Below are 21,734 nucleotides of genomic sequence, written 5' to 3'. Positions count from 1 at the left end.
AACGCCTGCATCAGGGGTCTAACATAAAAATACATAAAAATATGTCAATAAAAAATATATATATATATGTGATATATATAGAACGCAATAGTACAGAACCAACATCAAAATAATATCTAAAAATTAAAATGCATGTGCAATCCTACATAAACATACATTCACATGTACACTTAAAAATAAAAATAAAATATAATGGTCATAATTTGAAAAGATATAAATCGGTTATCATATATACAATCCTACATGAACGTACATACACATATACATATAAAAAAGATAATAATGTATATGTGTATGTACGTTCATGTAGGATTGTATATTTTTATTTTTAAGTGTACATGTGAATGTATGTTTATGTAGGATTGCACATGTATTTTAATTTTTAGATATTATTTTGATGTTGGTTCTGTACTATTGCGTTCTATATATATCACATATATATATATTTTTTATTGACATATTTTTATGTATTTTTATGTTAGACCCCTGATGCAGGCGTTCGTACGCCGAAACACGGACCGTGTCGGGTCTCCATTATAAATAAAGAACTACATTTTTCTCAATCCTGAAGGCCCAGTGTTTGCTTTGTTTGTTTGGTTGCTTTTGTATGCTGTATTCCCTCTCTTTTGTGACTGCATATAAACAGACATCATTGAAAATATTATACTAGTGTAGGAGAAAAAAATAACATGATTTTCTTTCATTATAAATCATTTCTGTAAGCTGTTACAGCTCCAGTATACCCAGTGCAAAATAAGACAGCAGATGTAAATTCTCAAATTGGACATATTCCAAACACTAAAATGAAAATAAAATGATTTTTCTACCTTTGTTGTCTGGTGACTTTGTTTTTCTGATCATGCTGGCCCAGTATCCGATTCTGCTTCTATCTGTCCTCTTAACTCCGTTTCCAGGGCTTCTTTTCCATTTATTTATTTACTTTCATCCTTTCTTCTTCATTTCTTGCCCTCCATCCATGTCCAGCAACCCTCCGCTCCCCTCCAGCCACAAATGTCCAGCCACCCTTCTCTCCCCTCCAGCCACCCATGTCCAGCCACCCTCCTCTCCCCCTGCCCTCCCTCCAAGCACCAGGTAGCCCTCCCTCTCAGCACCCAGCATCAGGCCTCCCTCCCTCCCACCCAGCACCAGGGCTCCCTCCCTCCCAGCACCCAGCATCAGGCCTTCCCAGCATCAGGCCTCTCTCCCTCCCACCCAGCACCCAACATCAGGCCTCCCTCCCTCCCACCCAGCACCCAACATCAGGGCTCCCACCCAGCACCCAACATCAGGGCTCCCTCCCTCCCAGCACCCAGCATCAGGCCTTCCCAGCACCCAACATCAGGGCTCTCTCCCTCCCACCCAGCACCCAACATCAGGGCTCCCTCCCAGCACCCAGTAGCAGGCCTCCCTCCCACCCAGCATTCAACATCAGGGCTCCCACCCAGCACCCAGCATCAGGCCTTCCCAGCACCCAACATCAGGGCTCGCACCCAGCATCAGGGCTCCCTCCCTCCCAGCACCCAGCATCAGGGCTCCCTCCCTCCCAGCACTCAGCATCAGGCCTTCCCAGCACCCAACATCAGGGCTCCCTCCCTCCCACCCAGCAGCACCCAGTAGCAGACCTCCCTCCCACCCAGCACCACACAGCACGAAGCCTCCCACCCACCCAGCACCAGGCCTGCCTGCCTCCCGCCCTCCCAGCACCAGGCCTCCCTCCCTCCCGCCCTCCCAGCACCAGGCCTCCCTCCCGCCCTCCCACCAATCAAAGAAGCATCAGCCCGTCCTCCCTCCCAGCACCAGGAACCCCCCTCCTCCTTTGAAATGTAAAAAGCATACCGTCCTACTCCTCAGGGTTAAAGCAGCGTGCGTTGGCAGCGAAGCGCGTGTTCTTCGCTCGGCGCGCCTTCAGTCTTCCCTTCTGTCTCTCAAGCTCGCTGGACCAGAGCTTGAGAGACAGAAAGGAAGGCCGAAGGCGCACCGCACGAAGAACACGCGTTTTGCTGCCGACGCACGCCGCCTTAACCCTGAGGAGTAGGACGGTACGCTTTTTAAATTTCAAAGGAGGGAGGGGGGTTAAAGAGGGCAGTTATCATGGGGGGAAAAGATTTATTCTTGGCATCTGGCTACAACCAGATCACCCCTCTGTACAACAATGGTGGTCTGCTATGATTACATTAAGTGCTCTGGAATGCAGAGGTATTCAGGACTTGTCCTCAATGCGGGGGAACCACTTTCTTCAATATTTGTCCCACTTTTGGGATACACTGACCCCCACAAGCTCGTAGTAGAAAATTGAATGGCTAAATTGATATCACATCTTGAGTAGATTTCGAATTGGTGGAATAAGGAGTAGAGGGGTGTTGGGGTAGATGGGTGGGGTAGGTTGGGGAAAATTTCTGCGCACAACTTGCATAATTTGGTTGTTTATTTGGGGGGCCATGGGATATCTTGTTATTACTGTATAAAGTTCAACAGTATTTATCTTTTTTTTGTACATGGATGTTGTGGTCAATAATGAAATATATAAATAAATAAAAGAATTGATGATTTTCCTTGTTCCTACCATTTGTTTGTTTATTTGGAGGACAAGGAAAGGGGGAGGTGGCCTCTAAGGCAGCAATAGCTCTGTGGATTAAGGTGACCATCACGCCAGCATATATGCTCAAGGGATGCCTAGTGCCTGAGGTCCTAAAGGTTCATTCAACGAGAAGGCAAGTAGCCTCTTAGCAGAGAACAGTCTGATTTCCTCCTCAAGACATCTGTAGAGCAGCGGTGTGGTTGTCCTTATATTCCTTTGTAAGGCATTCTTTACTGGATGTGCAGGCATGTAAGAATGTGGCTTTTGAGGCAAGGGTGGGTCCCTGCTGTGGGTACTTCCCAAGTGTCTGGACCAATTTGGAGTGATGCTGAGAAATTAAATCTTATCTGCTAATTTTATTTCCTTTAGTCCCTCCAAATTGGTACAGAATCCTCCCTAAGTCAGTGGATTAAAAATTTCAGGTCCAGCAACCTAGGACTGGAGGAAGTGTATAACAGAAGTGGAGATTGGGGAACAAGGCTCATAAAAATACTCCACAGCGGGATTTATGTTCAAGTTGTCGTTTATGGGTTATATTCTCATGGCTCAAAGAGAATATAATTGTTTGGATATATTTTTCTTGTTCAGTTTTTATCTGCTTTGGTAGGGAAATATTGCAAAAGTCTGAACAGGGTAGATATAGGCTTATTCTGAAGTCAGCGATTCTCAGTCTCCATCTGCTGGTAGGAGTGCATAATCCAAGGGTCTGAACAACTACTACTACTACTATTTAGCATTTCTATAGCGCTACAAGGCGTACGCAGCGCCGCACAAACATAGAAGAAAGACAGTCCCTGCTTAAAGAGCTTACAATCTAATAGACAAAAAATAAATAAAGTAATCAAATCAATTAATGTGAACGGGAAGGAAGAGAGGAGGGTAGGTGGAGGCGAGTGGTTACAAGTGGTTAGGAGTCAAAAGCAATGTTAAAGAGGTGGGCTTTCAGTCTAAATTTAAAGGTGGCCAAGGATGGGGCAAGACGTAGGGGCTCAGGAAGTTTATTCCAGGCGTAGGGTGCAGCGAGACAGAAGGTGCGAAGTCTGGAGTTGGCAGTAGTGGAGAAGGGAACAGATAAGAAGGATTTATCCATGGAGCGGAGTGCACGGGAAGGGGTGTAGGGAAGGACGAGTGTGGAGAGATACTGGGGAGCAGCAGAGTGAGTACATTTATAGGTTAGTAGAAGAAGTTTGAACAGGATGCGAAAACGGATAGGGAGCCAGTGAAGGGTCTTGAGGAGAGGGGTAGTATGAGTAAAGCGACCATGGCGGAAGACGAGACGGGCAGCAGAGTTTGAACTGGTCTGAACTGGTCTGGAGGAGACTCGAGGAAAGAAAATTAACAGGTAAGATATAATTTTCCTTTCCTGAACCTTCAGCAGCATTACACTATATATTTTAATGTATTTTGCATAAGTAATTAGGATACCGACTTTACAAACCAAAGGAAATGGGTTCCTTGTTGAAGAATGTCATCAGTTTGCTATTAGAACTAAAATATGCTTTAGCCAAAAATGAACAGTCTAAAAGCCTAAACAGAGAGAGCCCAGTATTTGATTCTATTTCTTATATGTGGTTTCAGGTGGGCTAGGGTGCCTTCCTTGATTTTGAAAGAGGATCTCTCTCCCCTTTGTGCAGAATTAATTCTTATGTTGATTGAGAGAGACCCTTCTTGCCAGCATAAGAGACTACCAGAAGACAAGTTGAATTTGACTGTACATGCAGTTGTTGAAGTCCTTTATAGCGATATTCTCTTTTGATGGAAATCCTCCTGGTGGAGGAAGGAGAATATCGTGCCAAGGTGATAAAAGCCTATGACTGACTACTCTGTTCCTCAAAATCTAAGCGACCTCAGTAAGAATAAGCAATGTATTTCCATATTTATTATTTACATGTGGCATGTCATTTTGTAGCTTTTTAAAGATGATATACAGTACCTCTTAACCATGGATAGATTGTGGAAAAAAAGGAAGCCTCCAGTACCATTGGATTGGTCTGAAATGCAAAACAAAGGTATCTTCTTTTTTTTTTTTTTCTGTTGTATGTTTCCTGTTGGAAAAAAAGTTATGTTTTTCTTGAATTTTTCTGTAGAATAACTAATTGCATTTTTGGGTTAGGTAATTTATTATTATATCAAAATGTTAGGCTTTAAAATCACAGTTGAGTACGATGAAATTGCAGCATACAGATGTTTTCTGAGTGCTCAGCAGTCTTTATTGGCATCGGTGTTTCATATTTGATGATCAGGAGTGTTCAGACCATCAAATAATCTTTTCTTTTCATTGGGAAGGTTTTAAATGCAGCGTTTTATTCCTGGGGAAAGTCTGCACAATTGAGAATTTGGACAGAATTTCTCCTTCCTGCAGAATTTCTCAGTCTCCCACAGAATATGGCCAGCTGCCCAAATAATAATAAATACCAGTAAAAGCCACAGGGCTCCTTGGTTAACTGCTTCTGTGTTGCTCTATGGCTGCAACCTTTTTGGATTTCTGCCAGGTACTTCTGACCTGGCTTGGCCACTGTTGGAAACAGGATACAGGTCTAGACGGACCATTGGTCTGATCCAGTAACTGTACTCTTAAGTTCTTCTGCAATGCCTGGAACAGCTGATACACTCCACCACCTGGCTCTTGGTGTGTTTAAGCATTGCAGTGCTTGTACTCTGTTCTTACAAGGGTGAGAATGAGAGCTCGGTACAGGCACTGCATGGATTGGATACACTGAAAGCCATGTGATGCTGCTATATATCAGCTGTTCAGGCACTAGTGCTGTTCAATTCAGCCAAAACATTTTCAATTCGATTCACTCATATGAATCGAGTTTTTTTTTTTTCAATTCGATTCAGTTCTTTAAGTATACTATCAATAAATAAAAAATAAAATTCATTTTTGTACCTTTGTTGTCTGGTCTTTTAATTTTTGTAATTGTGTTGGTCCCAGTCTCTGGTTTCCGCTTTCTTCTGTCTTCTCTTAATTCTTTTGCAAGAGTCTCCTGGTCGTCCATTTGGTATTTCTTCTCTGTCCATGTCCATCATTCAGCTCTCTCCTGTGTTCCTGCCCCTATTTTGCTGCCATGTTGAGCATCTCCCCTCTCTCTGTATCTTTATTCTTGCCCTGTCCAGCAGTACCCCTCTGTGATCCTATCCCCCCTCCATGTCCAGCACTGCATCTCTATGTCCCTATCCCTCCTCATGTTCAACTACTCCCCTTATTCCTCCTTCCCTCCTGCCCCCTCCCCCAAGACCAGCATAACCCTTCTGTCTTGTCTTGTCTTCCCCTCCCCCTTCTTTCCAGTGTCTCTCCCCTTCCATCCCTCTGCCCTCTCTCTCCAGTCCCTACTTCTTCCATCCAGCATCTGCCCTCTTTCTCTCCCCCTTCCATCCAGCATCTGCCCTCTTTCTCTCCCCCTTCCATCCAGCATCTGCCCTCTTTCTCTCCACCTTCCATCCAGCATCTGCTCTCCTTCTCTTTCCTCCTTCCATCCGGCATCTGCTCGTCTTCTCTTTCCTCCTTCTATCCGGCATCTGCTCTTCTTCTCTCTCCCCCTTCCATCCGGCGTCTGCTGTCTTTCTCTCCCCCTTCCATCCGGCGTCTGCTGTCCTTCCCACCCCAACACTCCTGCTGCTGTTGCTTCAGCACTGCAGCAGCAAAAGAAGCTACTGACGGTGGGGCCAGACTATCTCCATTCTTGTGGCTGCCACTTTTTGTTCTGAGGCAGAGCTGGCAGCCTGTGCGAATGCTAAGTGTGGTCCTTCGGTGAGTATCTTTTTTTTTTTTTACAGCCACTGCTGCTGCTCCTCTAGAGAAGCAACAGCAGCGGCTTTGTTTACAGTGGGAGGGCGTTGTGGAAAGTCCCAATTCCCCCCCCCCCCCCCCCCCCCCAAGCAAATCGATTCGAATCAATTCGCCCAAAACAAATTGGCAAATTGATTCGAATTGCAGATCAGGCAGCACTGTTGGGCACTGCAAGAAAACTGCAGCCTAGTGAAGCACAAAAGCAACTAACTGATATGGAGCTCTTTTGCTTTTTATATCTTTTTCTTTTTTTGTTGTTTATGTTTTGATCAGGTAGCAGGCCGGATTCAGTGGGAAAAACCCACTATCTGTTTTGGTTGAAACCTGGCTGGCTGCTTGTTTGGTTAAAGGGAGGGAGGAGCAGACTGGCAATCTGTTGAAGATGGGGACAAGATAATTGGCTGCTTGGATGAGAGGCAGAGTGGTTGTGTGCTTGAGAAGGATATAATCTGAATTGATGCTTGGGAGAGAAAGCTATCTACTTGAAGAAAGAGCAACAGACTTGGATGGCTGTCTGACTGATTGGGGAGAATTGACTAGCGTCTTGAAGTGGGTGGCTGACCGATCAGGGTAAACTGAGCGTACAGAGTGTATGTATTGTGAGGGAGAGTGTGGGGATGAGTGGTCTAGTGCGATATGGGTAGGGCTTCTGTTTTTTGTGGATTTAAATTCAGAAGGCCATGGAACTATGTCAACAGCCCTGCTTCTTGCAACTTTATTTTTTATTTTAGTTTTGACAACAACCAGAGACACTATGGTGTACCCACAAGTATTGGCAGGTGCAAGAATTCACCACTACCTGCAGCTCAGAGTCTTCCTTGGGCTCTCCACACACTGATGAATTAAAATCCCCAAAAGACAGAACCTCTAGTTATGGTGCTTATTACAGTATTCCCGGGGGAATTCTACTCTAAATCCTATAAATCCCTGAATTTTGAGAAATAACATTTTTTCCTGTATTGTAGTTTAATTTATTATGACTCAACAATTTATTTTTGTTATTTATTTTAAGTTTAAACAAATTTAAATGGGTAAGACGCTAAGAGGCATATTTTCAAAGCACTTAGACTTCCAAAGTTCCATAGGTTACTACGGAGCTTTGAAAGTCTAAGTGCTTTGAAAATGAGCCCCTAAGTAGTTTGTAAATGAATATGGTGGAAATTATTTGAATGTGTTCCTAATCTGAATGTTTTATTTTTTTCCTCTTATACAGGAAATAGCTTAGCTGATAAGCAGAATGAGGCCTCCTTAGCAGGCTTGAAAGACCAGAAGGTTCTTGATGTCAAAAGCTACGCACAGCTCTTTTCAAAGAGTGTTCAGAGGCTAAGAGTTCAAATATCGGAAAAGGGGGAAGGGGCAGAGCTTGTATGGGATAAGGTAAGAGTTGTATTTGCTCATAGAAACAGAAAAATGTACACAGATAAAGACCATATGGCCTATCCAGTCTTGCCCATCCATGCCATCTACTTTCCCTGTCACTCCTTTAGAGATCCAGTGTACTTGTCCCAAGCTGTCATGAATTCAGATACTGTTTTTGTCTCCACCACTTCCACCGGGAGGCTGATCCATGAATTCACTACCTTTTCCGTGAAGTATTTCCTCAGGTTACTTCTGAGTCTATCCCGTTCAACTTTTCTCTCCCACCTTTCTTCCGAAGAACACATATTAAGATTTTAAATCTTCATACACTTTATGACGAAGACCACACTGACCATTTTAGTAGCCACCCTCTGGATCGACTCCATCCTGTTTATATCTTTTTGAAGTTGCAGTCTCCATAGTCTAAATGAGGTCTCACCAGAGTCTTATACAGGGGCATCATAACCTTATTTGTCCTACTGGCTTTTCCTTTCCCTATGCACCCAAGCATCCTTCTAGCTTTCACCATCGCCTTTTCTACCTGTTTGGCCACCTTAAAATTGAGAAGAAACAAGGGCTTGGGTAGGGAGAGTAATAGAATAGAACTTGTAGGAGAGGAGAGGTTTGCAGGTAATGCCACCTTGTCTACTGTATTTACCCTGGGAAGGCCTAACTAAGAAAAGTAAGTTGACAGCAGTCTTGAAAGAGGCATCTGTGCAAAGGGATGGGGACAGAGATTTCCAAAGAGTTGTAACTAAGAAGAAAGCGCAGTGGTGTGCAGTGTCCTACCAAGCACACAATACGGGGTGATAAGCAATCAGAGATCGTGGGGAAAATGGAGAAACCAACCCTAAATAAGGATCTTGAATTGGATCCTATAGTGAACAGAAACTCTGTGGTCTTGATATAGCAGTGGCATAACATAATCAAACGTTCAAGTGTGGTTAAATACCCTTGAGAAGTGCATTGGTAATTCCAGCGTAAACCTCATTGCTGTAGTCGACATGAAGGTATGAGTGTATTTAGCAGGGTGAATTGTGTGGGTTTACAAAATAGCAATATATAGAGTAGAACTGGTGTAGAGCAACAAAACAGTGTATCATGAGAACAAAAATAAATTTGATGATCAATCTCACCTGAATACTCGAGGGAGTCCACCATATTGACTGGGAAACCAAGTAATAAAAGAGTGATAGAAAATGCCAGTGATCCAGGAAGCAACAGTCTAAGTTGGATTTAAGTTGAGTAGATTTTTGTAGCCAGTTGGATGTGAGATAATACTGTAGTGGGGTAAAATCTGGCCTGTACAAATCCATATAGAAGATGAGAAAAATGTCATCAGTGTAAGTCCTGAGCTAAGGTTGGTAGAGAACTGCAAAAAATGTTGAATAAGAGGGACTCTAGGACTGAATCCTGCAGAACACCACAGTGATGTTGGTGTGAGGATGAGGTAGATGATAATGCTACCTTGCAAAAATGTAGTAAACTACTGGAGGAAGTAAAATATTGAGAGACATGAAAACTTTTGAGACTGTTAATTTCTCTATAAAAGAGAATGCCCTGGCAATACTTGGGAACAATGAATTTTTCCCCTTGGAATCAAATGTTGATCTACTTGTGATTTATTTATTATCCTGTGAACTCCTTGACAGTTTCACAATGTAGGTTTACTTAATATTTATGATCATTCCCTAAAACTTTCTTATTTCAAGATATTTTTACTATTTATGAATGTAATTGCCTGTCTTCCTATAATTCTCCAAAACAAACTGGACCCACCTATCTAATCTATGTAACCATTTTCTGGTTATCATAGATGTAACTGCTTTTATAGCTTTGGTCCATATTTGTGCCTATACTGTTTTGGACAAGGATATAACATAATCTTTTCCACTTTTGGTAGCTGTGGACTCTAAATACCCGTTTTTAAGAATTCAGTATATTGTACATTAATTTCTTTGTCTTGTTTTAATAAAATATTGTCAGATATTGCTTTGTGTTATGCCACCTTTACATTTTTCTTAGTTTTTTGTTTCCTAGCCAAATCAACAGTTTCTAAGAAAATGTATTACCCCATGAAACATAATTTCTGATTAATATGTAACAGTATTCTTTTTAATGTAGCCCAATGTTTTATGCCCCATTTATTGTCCTGCAGCTGTTATAGTTGGTTGCAGTTCAGAAAGCGATGCACAGAAATGTATATTTGAAATGCCTTTTAAAACTGTGTTGGCAGGATGACCCACCAGCAATGGATTTTGTGACCGCTGCTGCCAACCTTAGGATGCACGTATTCAGCATGAACATGAAAAGCAGATTTGATATCAAGTGTAAGAATTTTTTTTTTTAATTTAAAAGATTATTTGCTAGCACTATTAATGTACACTGTTTACTCCAAGGCCCATTTTATGCAGGAGACAGCGTGGTAGATAACGTGTAATAATAATTCTACGAGGGCAAGCAGGACTCTCATGTGGGTGATGTCACCAACGCTGCCCAGCATTCTTGCTTCTAGAAGCGTTTGGCAGACCAGACCGCACATGCGCATATGCCTGCCAGACCTGCATGGGACCCTCAGTTTTGTTTTCTCCACAAAGCTCCTCAGACATGTCTCAATCTTCTGTTACATGATTTCTTGAGTAATTTTTTTTTCTAGTCTTCCTGTCCTTTTCGTTTATTTTATTCTTGTGTGTAGCGTGGGACACTTCTCATTTTGTTCCCCTCACTTTTGTGGCACTTTTTAAGTTTTCTTGATTTTCCGCGGCTTGCAACCTAATTAGGCCTGAACACCAGTTACGAAAAAATATATATAATTTTTTAATTTTTTTCATTGAGCCATTTGATTTCACTTGGCTGTTTTTCCGGATATGTCCCAAAAACTTTCCCAGCAGGTTCAAGAAATGTACGAGGTGCGATAGAACTATGTCTGACGCAACTGGTGCCTACCATGCCCCGTATCAATCTTCATCATCAGTCTTCTCACTGTAAATTCTGTTCTCAAATGAATGAAAGAGAATAGAGAAGCCCAGTGCAAAGAGAAGTTATTGGCACGCTAAAGTCTTGTCCATCGGAATTGAGGCATCGACCCCAATGGGCATCAGGAACTGCATCGACTACTGGCATTGGGGAGGTCTCCACCTGACTTGACATTGGTGTCGGTACTGCTCGCTCGGGCCAAGCATCTTCAGACTCAACACCAAGGACTTGCAAGGATTTCGCATCATCCTTGGCACTAAGGGACCCAATACTGGGCCATTGAGCGAAATCAAAGAAACATCAATCCTGTTCAAAGTGTAGTGCCAGAAACTCTGGGGTACCGGCATTCCATTTTTCCCTTGTTCATTGTTGCACAGGACAGAGGCAATCAAACCAAGCAGCTAGCCTGACAGCTGGAAGTACATGGATAAAGCGGGTGAGAATTGGGTTGAGGAGCAGCTCTTGGGGATAGGGATAAGTGCAGTGAGCAGGATGAAGCAATATATGGATAAAATGGGTGAGAATTGGGGACAAGGATCGATGCAGTGAGCTGTCTCTATTAGTCCATTTTAAAGGTAAGAGAGCGAAATAAAACAGATGCTATTTCTTCTTTCTTTTACTGGCCTTGAAGGCCAGACCCTTCGGCCCCCAGGAGCAGGATGTGCTGCTTCCCTGCCTCAAAATATATGTTTTCAATCACGTTACCTCGTCTGCCAGGGGGTGGTGAGGAGGGGCAGGGTTCAGGCTGATGTCAAATGCCTTCTTTTTAAAACAGCAAAAGTTGCAATAGTGTCAAATGTACAGGTCTGGAGATTTTTCTCTGTCTCTTGTGAGGGATTCTGTGCCGTTGAAATCACTTTTGCAGGGCTATCTGCTGCTGATCTACATTGTGAGGCTCTAATCTTATATACAGCTGTCTGCAGAAAAGGGAGGGGGGATTGATCTCACACAGACAAGAACAGTGTAAAACAGCGTGCTTGTTGAGAGCTGGGAGAAGAGAGGGGAATCGATTGTAAAAACTTGAGCCTTTTTTGCAGCTGTTCAGAAAAAAAGGAGTTTACAAGGTAACATGTATTGAAAGCCTGATGAGCCAGACCCCACCTATGGTTTCTTGTGAAAGTTATCTTGAAATGGCTTTGTGTCCGCTGGGTTTTTTTCTGAAAAAAAGAAGGTGAACACACATGCCTTTAAAAATAAAGAAGTGGCCTAAGGAGAGGGATAAAACAAACTCGATTCAGCTTAAAATAAACACTCTTTAGGGGCTTAAAATCGTTAGAGCTGTGGGTTAAACAGCAAATATATCCTTTTGAATGAAAAATTAAAAAAAGAAGTAGTCTGAAATCTAAAAATACCTATTTCCATTCCTGTAAGAGAAAAAAAAAAGGTTAAGCTGCACACGTTCCTCTGCGCTATAGAGGGTGATGTCGGTGGCTTTTGAGGTCACGTCCTGGAAAACAAAAATGAGGATGTTATAATGCCTTTGTATCGCTGCATGGTGTGACAGCACTTAGAATATTGTGTTCAATTCTGGTCGCCGCATCTGAAAAAAGATATAGTGGAATTAGAAAAGGTGCAGAGAAGGGCACGAAAATGATGAGGAAAGGCTAAAGCAGCTAGGGCTCTTCAGCTTGGAGAAAAGGCAGCTGAGGGGAGATATGATAGAGGTCTATAAAATAATGAGTGGAGTTGAACGGGTAGATGTGAAGCATCTGTTTACGCTTTTCAAAAATACTAGGACTAGGGGGCATGCGATGAAGCTACAATGTAGTAAATTTAAAACAAATTGGAGAAAATTTTTAAACTCTGGAATTCGTTACCAGAGAATGTGGTAAATGCGGTTAGCTTAGCGGAGTTTAAAAAATGTTTGGATGGCCTCCTAAAGGAAACGTCCATAGACCATTATTAAATGGACTTGGGAAAATCCACTATTTCTGGGATAAGCAGTATAAAATGTTTTGTACTTTTTTGAGATCTTGCCAGGCATTTGTGACCTGGATTGGCCACTGTTGGAAACAGGATGCTGGGCTTGATGGACCTTTGGTCTTTCCCAGTATGGCAATACTTATGTACTTATGATCCCATCCAAGATGGTGGCGAGTAGCATGATGTTTCTAATAGTTGCTGCCATCTTGGAAAATGGGCGTAGTTATGATTCAAAGAATAGTTAAGTTCTTGAACTGGCTGCTGGAGGTATCGGTGATGATTATATCTGGGTTTAAAAAAGGTTTAGACAAGTTCCTGGATGAAAGTCCATAGTCTGTTATTCAGATGGACATGGGGGAAGCCAGCCATTGCTTGCCCCGGGATTAGTAGCATGGAATGTTGCTACTAATTGGGTTTCTGCCAGGTACTTGTGACCTGGATTGGCCACTGTTGGAAGCAGGATACTGGGCTAGATGGGCCATAATTCTGACCCAGTATAGCTATTATGGCATCACTGAAAGGGATGAGGTTTGGGGTGGGGCTAGGGACGGTTATGCAAAAACATGGGCGGGGCTATGATGTCATATCCACTGATGACATCAAAGGGGGGTGAGACGGGGCTTGGGCGGGAGTTGGCATGGCCTGGGTGTTTCCTTTTTTCTGATTGGCTGACAGGACCAGAAGTGGGCATAACCACCTGTCAAAAATGCAAATTAGCTTTGACCAAAGTAGGTGAGATACACTACTATCATATTCTTTGTTTTTTTTTATTTAACGGAGGGTCCCATGCAAGTCAGGCAGGTGGGAAGGTGCACACACCCTTGCATGCATAGTTGGGCCTGCCAAAAGCTTCCAGAAGCTGAAGGAGCACTGGGCGGTGTCCACACCGTGGCTCTATCGGTGATGTCCCCCACATGCTGTCCTCAAAGAACATCTGCTATAGGTGAGTAACTTCCCTTTAGTAAATGACCCCTTGAATGTGCTAGTTGACCTTATATTCTTTTAGGAGATGTTTCTGTTAATTAAACAGACTTTTCATTTTGTCTGTTTAATTTTTTTTTCCAGCAATGGCGGGAAATATTATCCCTGCTATAGCTACAACAAATGCTGTGATAGCTGGCCTGATAGTGCTGGAAGGTTTGAAGATTTTGACCGGAAACTTAGACCAGTGTAGGACGGTAGGTGCCTTTTTAATTGGCATATGGGGAGCATACATCGTGGCAGTGAAGGGTGATTCTCTAATATAGGGGGACAGTCATTTTAATTTCTATCCTTTTTAACTTTGAATTACTTTACTTTTTTTTTTTTTTTTAGATTTTTCTAAACAAACAACCAAACCCAAGGAAGAAACTGCTGGTTCCTTGTGCACTAGATCCTCCAAATAAGAACTGTTATGTTTGTGCAAGTAAGCCAGAGGTGACAGTGAAACTGAATGTCCACAAAGTAACTGTGCTGACATTACAGGACAAGGTGAGTTTTGAGCAGTCTTAAACAACTTGTCCTGTTCTATTCATTCTGTTACATATTTTTCTTTACATTGAGCTCATTCTAACACCAAATTCTTTTGTCCGCTCTCTCTGAAAATCAAGACGTAGATTTATGCTGCTCTATCAGCAGATGGAGTGAGACCAGCTGGTTTGCTGATGTCCCCTATAAAAGGGTCCTGTGCAGCCCCCAGCACTCCAGTATTTTTCAGTCTCCAGCAGATGGTAGTGGAACAAGACTGTTCCATCTGTGGTTCAGACATGAAGAAGCAGGTCAAGAGGGCTTAGACCCAGTTGTCCCAAGACATAAAGCCCAAGAGTAGTATCCCTAGCAAGCTTGGGAACCTCGTTCCTTGATGGAGGCTTAGGGTCAGAAACCAGTCCCCCTGATATTTTGCATTATTTAATCGGCCAGGAACAGCTCCTGACCAGTTAAATAGCGCTTATCCAGCTAGGCACTAATAGCACAAGTAGCTGGTTATCTCTGCTGAATATTAGTGCATAGTGGGTAACCTGCTATATCACTTGATATAGCCAGCTATCTGCAAATATTCAAGCGCTGGCTGGCTAAGTTTTAGTGGGCAAATTGGACCACATAAATAGCAGTCCTATCGTTGCCTGCTATAAACTTAACCAGCCAGCAGGCAAAGATAGGTTTCAGCAATAGTGTCCAAGGCATTTCACATGTTATGGAATTTATAACGAGTAAGATATTTGTTTCTCATCAGAAGCTTATCGTTTACTGGTTCAAGGCCTTAATTCTTACAAATTTGGATTTCTGTAACGCTGTCTATGTGGGATGTAAGAAATCACTTCTAACCAAACTTAAAAATGTGCAAAATACAGCTGCACATTTAATATTTAGAGTATCCAAGTTTAAGAGTGCATTACCATTGTTGGTAAATTTACACTGGCTGCCTATAGAAGCCCAATAATAATATATGGAATTGCCCCCAGTTATACGCAGGGTCTCATTAACTTGCCTAATAAAAATGCAGAATTGGGTTCTAGGAACTTCCTAGTGTTACCTTTTCCTATCTGTAAAAATATAATTTTTAAATCTTTTCATTCATTTACTTTTTCTTATCCGACTTCTCATTTGTGGAATACTCTACCAATAGCATTTAGGAGATTGTCTAATTGTGGAATGTTTAGAAAGGTCTTAAAATCATTTCTATTTCAAAAATCCTTGATTTTAAAGAAATAGGGAATCTGTAGGGTATTTATTTATTTGCTGCATTTGTATCCCACATTTCCCCACCTCTTTGCAGGCTCAATGTGGCTTACATTATGCCGAAATGGCAGTAGCCATTTCCGGAGAAGAAATACATATTATTCTTAATTAACAATAAAGTACAAAAGATATGAGGTACATTAGAAGTAAATGGATATATAATACAGTTCAGGAATTTAAAATCATGCTGATTGTGCGTTTTTATTCTTTTGTTTTTATTTATTTTAGTTTTCTGATAGTTGATTTAGCGATCCATTTGTAAGCCACATTAAACTTCACAGATAATGTGAGGTAGAAATGGCTAATGTAATGTAATTTAGCTGGTTAAGTTTGAGCTGGCCAAAAAAAAAAACCGGATATTCAATTCTGGCTACTTAAATGGCTCGGCACGGATTATCCGGGGTCAGTGCTGATCACAGCACGTATGTGGGCTGCCTCCCGCAGTATGAATGTTGACTCCAATGTTTTTTGTTGTTGTTTTTAAAGGGAGGGTGCAAATATCAGCGAGTGGATAGTAAGGCCTGTGTAACTCTGCAAGGGGAACTCTTCAGTGAGTACCAGTGGCTGAGATATAGGTGGCTGCTTTGGGGGAGCAGGAAACCACAGAAGTTTCCAAGTTTATTTAAAAAACAAACAGCTTCCTATCCCACCCATCAGTAGCTTGTCTGAGCGGCTTACATTCTAATCATAGGATGGAGAGGCATATGGACGACTATCAGTGTGGGTAAGGGGTGGAACTATATCTGATAGAACAGTGGGAATGGGGAAGTACAGTGGGGATTAAAAAGTAGTCAAGTATAGGCATCTGAAAATAAGAATATTTTTAGATCTGTTGTAAGATCTGCTTAGTCTAAGATGTTGCAAAAGCATATTCCAGAGTTCTGATCCTTGTTCTGAAAAAATTGAGCTCCGTGTGGTGTCTAATACTATCTCTCTAATTTAAGGAACAATGCGTCTATTTTGAAGTGAGGACCTAAGCCAATGTTTTTCAACCAGTGTACCGGGGGTACTGCCATTGGGATCCCAGAGATATGCTGCATCTTCCACCTGTGCCACATGCCCCTCCACCCCCCACCCAACCGGTGTCTCACCCGCGCCCCCCACCCGAAGCGGTTTCACCTGCTCCCCCCACCTGAACCAGCGTCTTTCACCCGTGCCCCCCACCTGAACCAGCGTCTTTCACCGTCACCTCCTTCATCGAGGTCGCAAACTTTTTATTCCTTTCTTCCTCCCCTAATGCCCCCCACCTGAACAGACATCTTTCACCCGCGCCCCCCACCTGAACCGGCGTCTTTCACCTGGGCCCCCCCCCCCCCCCCCCCCGCCTGAACCATCGTCTTTCACCTGCACCCCAACCCGAACCAGCATGTTTCACCTGCACCCCCCCCCCCCCCCACCCATCGAGGTCACCAACTTTTTATTCTTTTCCTCCTCCCCCAGTGCTTTTCCAACCTTCTTATTAAGTACCAGCAATGTCAGCGATCAAAGCAGGCCAATTCTGGAAGCAATGTCAGCGATCAAAGCAGGCCAATTCTGGAAGCTTTCTTTCTGCAGCTCCCACTTCCTCTAAAGCAGCATGCTGTCCCTACATAGGCAGGAACTGCAGAAAACAGCTTCAGGGAGCGGCCTGCCTGGATGGCCGATGCTGCTGGCATTGAGTGAGAAGGTTGGAAGAGTGTCAGGGAGAGGAGGAAAGGCATAAAAATAGTTGCTGGACCTCGGGGGTGGGGGAAGATGCCGGTTCTCAGAGAGGGCACAGGTGGAAGATGCCAGTTCTGGGGGAGGGCATGGGGTGGGAGATGTCTGTTCTGGAGGGGCACGGGAGGGGAGGGGGCAAGGGTGGAAGATGCCAGTTCTGGGGGGGGGGGGAGGCTGGTCTGGGTGGAAGATGCCTGAACTTGAGAAGAGAGGAGAAAAATGTTGCCCATCAGCTGAGCAGTACAGGGTGGGCAGGGAAATAAAGATGCATGACCACGAGGCAGGGGTGGAGAGTGATGCTGGGGAGGGGGAGATGACCTGGAGATAAGAGAGATCAGTGAGAAAGAGAGTGGGAGAGAGGCTGGAGTAATGGAGGGAAGGAGGAGAAAGAGAAGCTGGGGGAGGGGGGAAGGCAGGTGAGCAGAGGGAAGAGTGGGAAAGTCGCTGGACCCAAAGATGGAAAGAGAAAAATCAAGAGAAATGCCTGCCCTTGGATGAGGGGAAAGAGCTGGGCAGTAGAAAGGACAGGGACACAGGTGGAAGGGGTGGGGACACAGTAGGCAGGCGCTAAAGAGGACAAAAACAGATCAGTGGCAGCCAGATGTAGAGAAGGAAAAGAAGAAGAGAGGGAAGAGGGGAGACCAGCTGACTATGAAAGGAAGATGGGAGACAGGCTGCACATGAAGGGAAGAAAAAGGAAAAACAAGATAGATTTGAGGAGGTGGCAGAGAAATTGATGAAAGGTGAACGCAAAAGATCAGTGCCAAACAGACATAGGGCATTAAGTGAGAAAAATAATTCAAATGGAAAGGAGGCCCTGGAAACAGAGTTCAGAGCACAGACAGAGGAAAGCAGAGCCAAAGTCTGGGAACAAGATGATTGGAATAATAAATTCACCAGACCACAAAGGTAGGAAAAATGACTTTATTTTCAGTTTAGTGATTGAATTCTCCGAGGACAAGCAGGCTGGTTCATTCTCACAAGTGGGTCGACGTTTCGCGTCAGCCTTGGAACCGGCATAATATATAGGAAAAAATTTTCTAGAGCCTTCTGGCGTGCGCTGGACTGCGCATGTGCGAAGTGCCTTCCCACCCACCACGCTCTTCAGTTATTCTTTTTCTGCTTGAGGAGTGGCAGTTTCTGTGGCTCTGATTTTCGCCCAGGAAAAAGCCTTCAGTGCCTTTTTCGATGTTTTCTGTCGGCATTTTCGCCTTCTATTTTATTTTTTAGTTTGTTTTAAAAAAAAAAATCCATTTATTTTCTTAGTTGTTAGACCCACGTTTAAGTTTCCTTTCTTTTTAGTTATGTCTGTCCTTAGGCCTGCTCGGCTGGGTTCTCTCCTTTTTTTGTGCTTTTCTCCTAGCACAATCGCGTTTTTTGATTTAGCTAGGGCGGTCTTCTCTTCCATGTCATCGAAGACTCCCAGTGGCTTCAAACTCTGTACTCGGTGCAATCGGACCATCTCAGGCACAGATACCCACTCTTCCCAGTGCCTTGAGCCCAACCATAGCCCGGCGAGTTGTGCTCTCTGCCTTTGTATGAAAAAGAGGACACAATTTTCATGAGAGGCTCAGAGAGAAAAACTTTTTGGAGCCCGGTCAAGTCTTTCGGCGTCGGCATCGAGGTCTGGTGTGATAGCAAGGCTATGGATATGTGCACAGAAAGAGAGGAGTCAAGATGACCACAAGTTTACGAGCAGATGAGTGTTATCCACAGAGAAAGAGGAGAGGTAGGTTTATGGGGAAAGATGAGAAGCTTAGTCTTGGCCATGTTTAGTTTCAGATGGCGGTTGGTTCATCCAGGCAAAAATGTCAGACAGGCATGCCGAGACTTGGGCCTGGATTCCTGCTGAAATTTCTGGTGTGGAGGGGTAGATCTGGGAGGCATCAGCATAAAGATGATACTGCAAACCATGGGAGGAGATAGCACCAAGGGAATAAGAATAGATGGAGAAAAGAAGTCCCAAGACAGAGCCCTGAGATACACTGACTGATAATAGGATAGAAGTGGAGGAGGATCCACCAGAGCTTACGCTAAAAATACAATGGGAGAGATAAGAAGAAAACCAAAAAAGAACAGCCCTGAAATCCAAGTGAGCACAGTGTATCAAGGAGTAAGTGGTGATGAACAGTGTCAAAAGCATCAGATAGACAGACGCGGATGAGGATAGAATAAAGATCTTTGGAACTGGCCAGGAACAGGTCATTGGAGGCTTTAGCAAGGGCTGTTTCAGTTGAATTTAGAGGATGAAAGCCAGATTGTACTGGATGTTAAAATGAGAAACTGAGAGGCATAAGAGTCAGAGGGGTAATTAGCATGAATGTTAAAATCACCAAGAATGAGGGAAGGAGGTGAAGGTTTGAGAAAGAAGGAAAGCCAGGAATCGGTGAGAAAGGAAGAAAGAAAGGGACTTAGGGAGTCGATAAATGACTGTTATTCAGAGAGGTAGAGTAGACTTTGAAGGGAAAAAAGCAGTAAGACTGAGATGGAAGAAGAGGTTGAAATCTACAAGAGGGTTAGAGTAGCAGCCCAGCACCACCTCTGCGGCCAACCAGGCAAGGTGTATGGGAGAAAAGGAAACCTCCATGACACAGGGCAGCAGCTGAAGCAGTGTCTTCAGGGCAATGCCAAGTCTCAGTTGGTTAGTGCAAACAGATGGAGAGTACAAGAGATAAAGAGGTCATGGATGTAGGCAAGCTTGTTGGAGGCAGAGCAGGCATTCCACAGAGCATGTGAGAAAGGCAGAGAAGGGGAAAGGAGAGGAACAGAAATAAGATTGGAAATATTGTGATGTGAAAATCAGCCAACTGGTTGTTTAGATCCCTCTGGTTTACGAGGGGCAGTTTATTACTGCTTAGCATTGATTTACTGGACTGCTAGCGACTGCATAAGACCCTTTACTGGGGATGTGAGCAAACTAGTTGGTCTGTCTCGATCTGCTGGTAGAGGAATATAAACCCACCTGGGCAGGCTCAAGGAAAGAAAATTAGCAGGTAAGACCTACTGGTAATTAAAATTGTAGTTTGACAAGATAAAAAGAAAGTATCTCCTAAACTGTTCTGTGCAAAAAAGGTTCTGAATCATTTACTCTGCATGTTTTCAAAATATCTATATTTGAATGCTATGTTCATAAGACTAGAAGATGCATTTGAAATATATTTGTCATGCATTTTGTGTAATAAAGGAACACATGCATTTGTGAAACATTACAGGAAGCTTTCGGTACTTGTTCAAACCTCTTTATCAACCTTTTTTTCTGTCTAAATTGAGTTATAAATTTTGCAGCCTTTCCCTTCACCTGTAACCTTGAGCATATTTTATCATACATAAAGCAGCTAGTAGTTTGTTCTTTTTGTCTAGTAGCAATTTCAACTTCGTGTACTGGGTTCTAAAACAAGGGGTACAGGGTTGGAGAGGATAACATGAGAAGTGTTTTCGTATAGTGGAGGTGGAGGGTTGAAGCAGGATATCTGACTTTCAGGAATGCATGGGATAATCACAGACAGTCCTTCGTGGGAAGGAAATGAAGATAAATCCATAGACTGAGAGGAACAGTGGTTCTTGAAGTCCAATCTGATTTGTAAGATATTCATAATGCCAGTATGAGAATAACATTGAAGTTCCACAAGTGGAAACCACAGTACTATAGCACCTGTACCAGAGAACCTTGGTGAGATGTTTGGAGCAGCCCCTGTTGCTCTAAACATGAATTGGAAGGTGAGGCAGTAAGAGATTCCAAAACGGGGGAGGGAGAGACTAAGGCAGCAGTTCCCAAACCTGATCCTAGAGGCACCCAGCCAGTCAGGTTTTGAGGATATTCATTGTGGATATCCTGAAAACCTGACCTGCTGGGGGGCCTCCAGGACTAGGTTTGGGAACCACTGGACTAGGGAAAGAAGTGAGCAAGTCAAAGGCAGACAGATGGAAGTGAAAGCAGGGGCGTATCTGAAAGTCAGCGGTAGCGGGGGCCGAAGCCAGAGTGAGGGGGCACATTATAGCCCCACCCCCAGCCGCCGCCGCCATTTCCGACCCCCCCCCCCTGCCGCCGTGGGTACCTTTGCTGGTGGGGGACCCCAACCCCCACCAACCGAGGTCCGCTTTCTCCTGCCGCTGCGAGGTTTTTTAAGTTCTTCATCGGGATTCGTCCTCCGTCACTCTGTGCTGCTGTTCAAAGAAGCTGCTAGCTGAATGCAGTTTCGGACTGAGTCTGACGTCGCTGCTGCACGTTGTACGTGCAGGACGTCAGACTCATGTACAACGTGCAGCAGCGACGTCAGACTCAGTTCGAAACTGCATTCAGCTAGCAGCTTCTTTGAACAGCAGCACAGAGTGACGGAGGACGAATCCCGATGAAGAACTTAAAAAACCTCGCAGCGGCAGGAGGAAGCGGACCTCGGCTGGTGGGGGTTGGGGTCCCCCACCAGCAAAGGTACCCACGGCGGCAGTAGGGCCCTGTGGCCCCACGCAGATACGCCCCTGAGTGAAAGGTGATGTGAGATCAGTGTGTTTCTGTATTTTGAGCACGATTTTGTTTTTCTAGTCAAGTTAAATGTATTCTGACCAAACTTGTGGCTCAAGCTGCATAAATTTGCCTTGAAGCAAGGGAGAGCAAGGCTCAAATTCCCCCCATCCATTCAGTTGACAGCTAGCTGGGCCAGAGTAGCTGCAAACACACACATCCAAAGAAGAAGG

The 21,734-nt window shown here is 43.8% G+C and overlaps 1 protein-coding gene across 1 annotated transcript in view; it reads left to right on the top strand.

Moving 5' to 3' along the window:
• UBA2 (ubiquitin like modifier activating enzyme 2) overlaps positions 1 to 21,734 on the top strand; it is a 114,317-nt gene that overhangs the window by 44,230 nt on the left and 48,353 nt on the right. Inside the window, exons 9-13 of the mRNA XM_030204447.1 lie at positions 4,488 to 4,587; positions 7,582 to 7,745; positions 9,964 to 10,057; positions 13,692 to 13,804; positions 13,941 to 14,096. Of these exons, the coding sequence (XP_030060307.1) occupies positions 4,488 to 4,587; positions 7,582 to 7,745; positions 9,964 to 10,057; positions 13,692 to 13,804; positions 13,941 to 14,096 (627 nt within the window). The remainder of the gene's footprint in view (positions 1 to 4,487; positions 4,588 to 7,581; positions 7,746 to 9,963; positions 10,058 to 13,691; positions 13,805 to 13,940; positions 14,097 to 21,734) is intronic.

This window comes from Microcaecilia unicolor, chromosome 5 (assembly GCF_901765095.1).
Source record: "Microcaecilia unicolor chromosome 5, aMicUni1.1, whole genome shotgun sequence".
Lineage (NCBI taxonomy): Eukaryota > Metazoa > Chordata > Amphibia > Gymnophiona > Siphonopidae > Microcaecilia > Microcaecilia unicolor.
The sequence above is the reverse complement of the archived record's forward strand: the minus strand, read 5'-3'. Positions and strand labels throughout refer to the sequence as shown.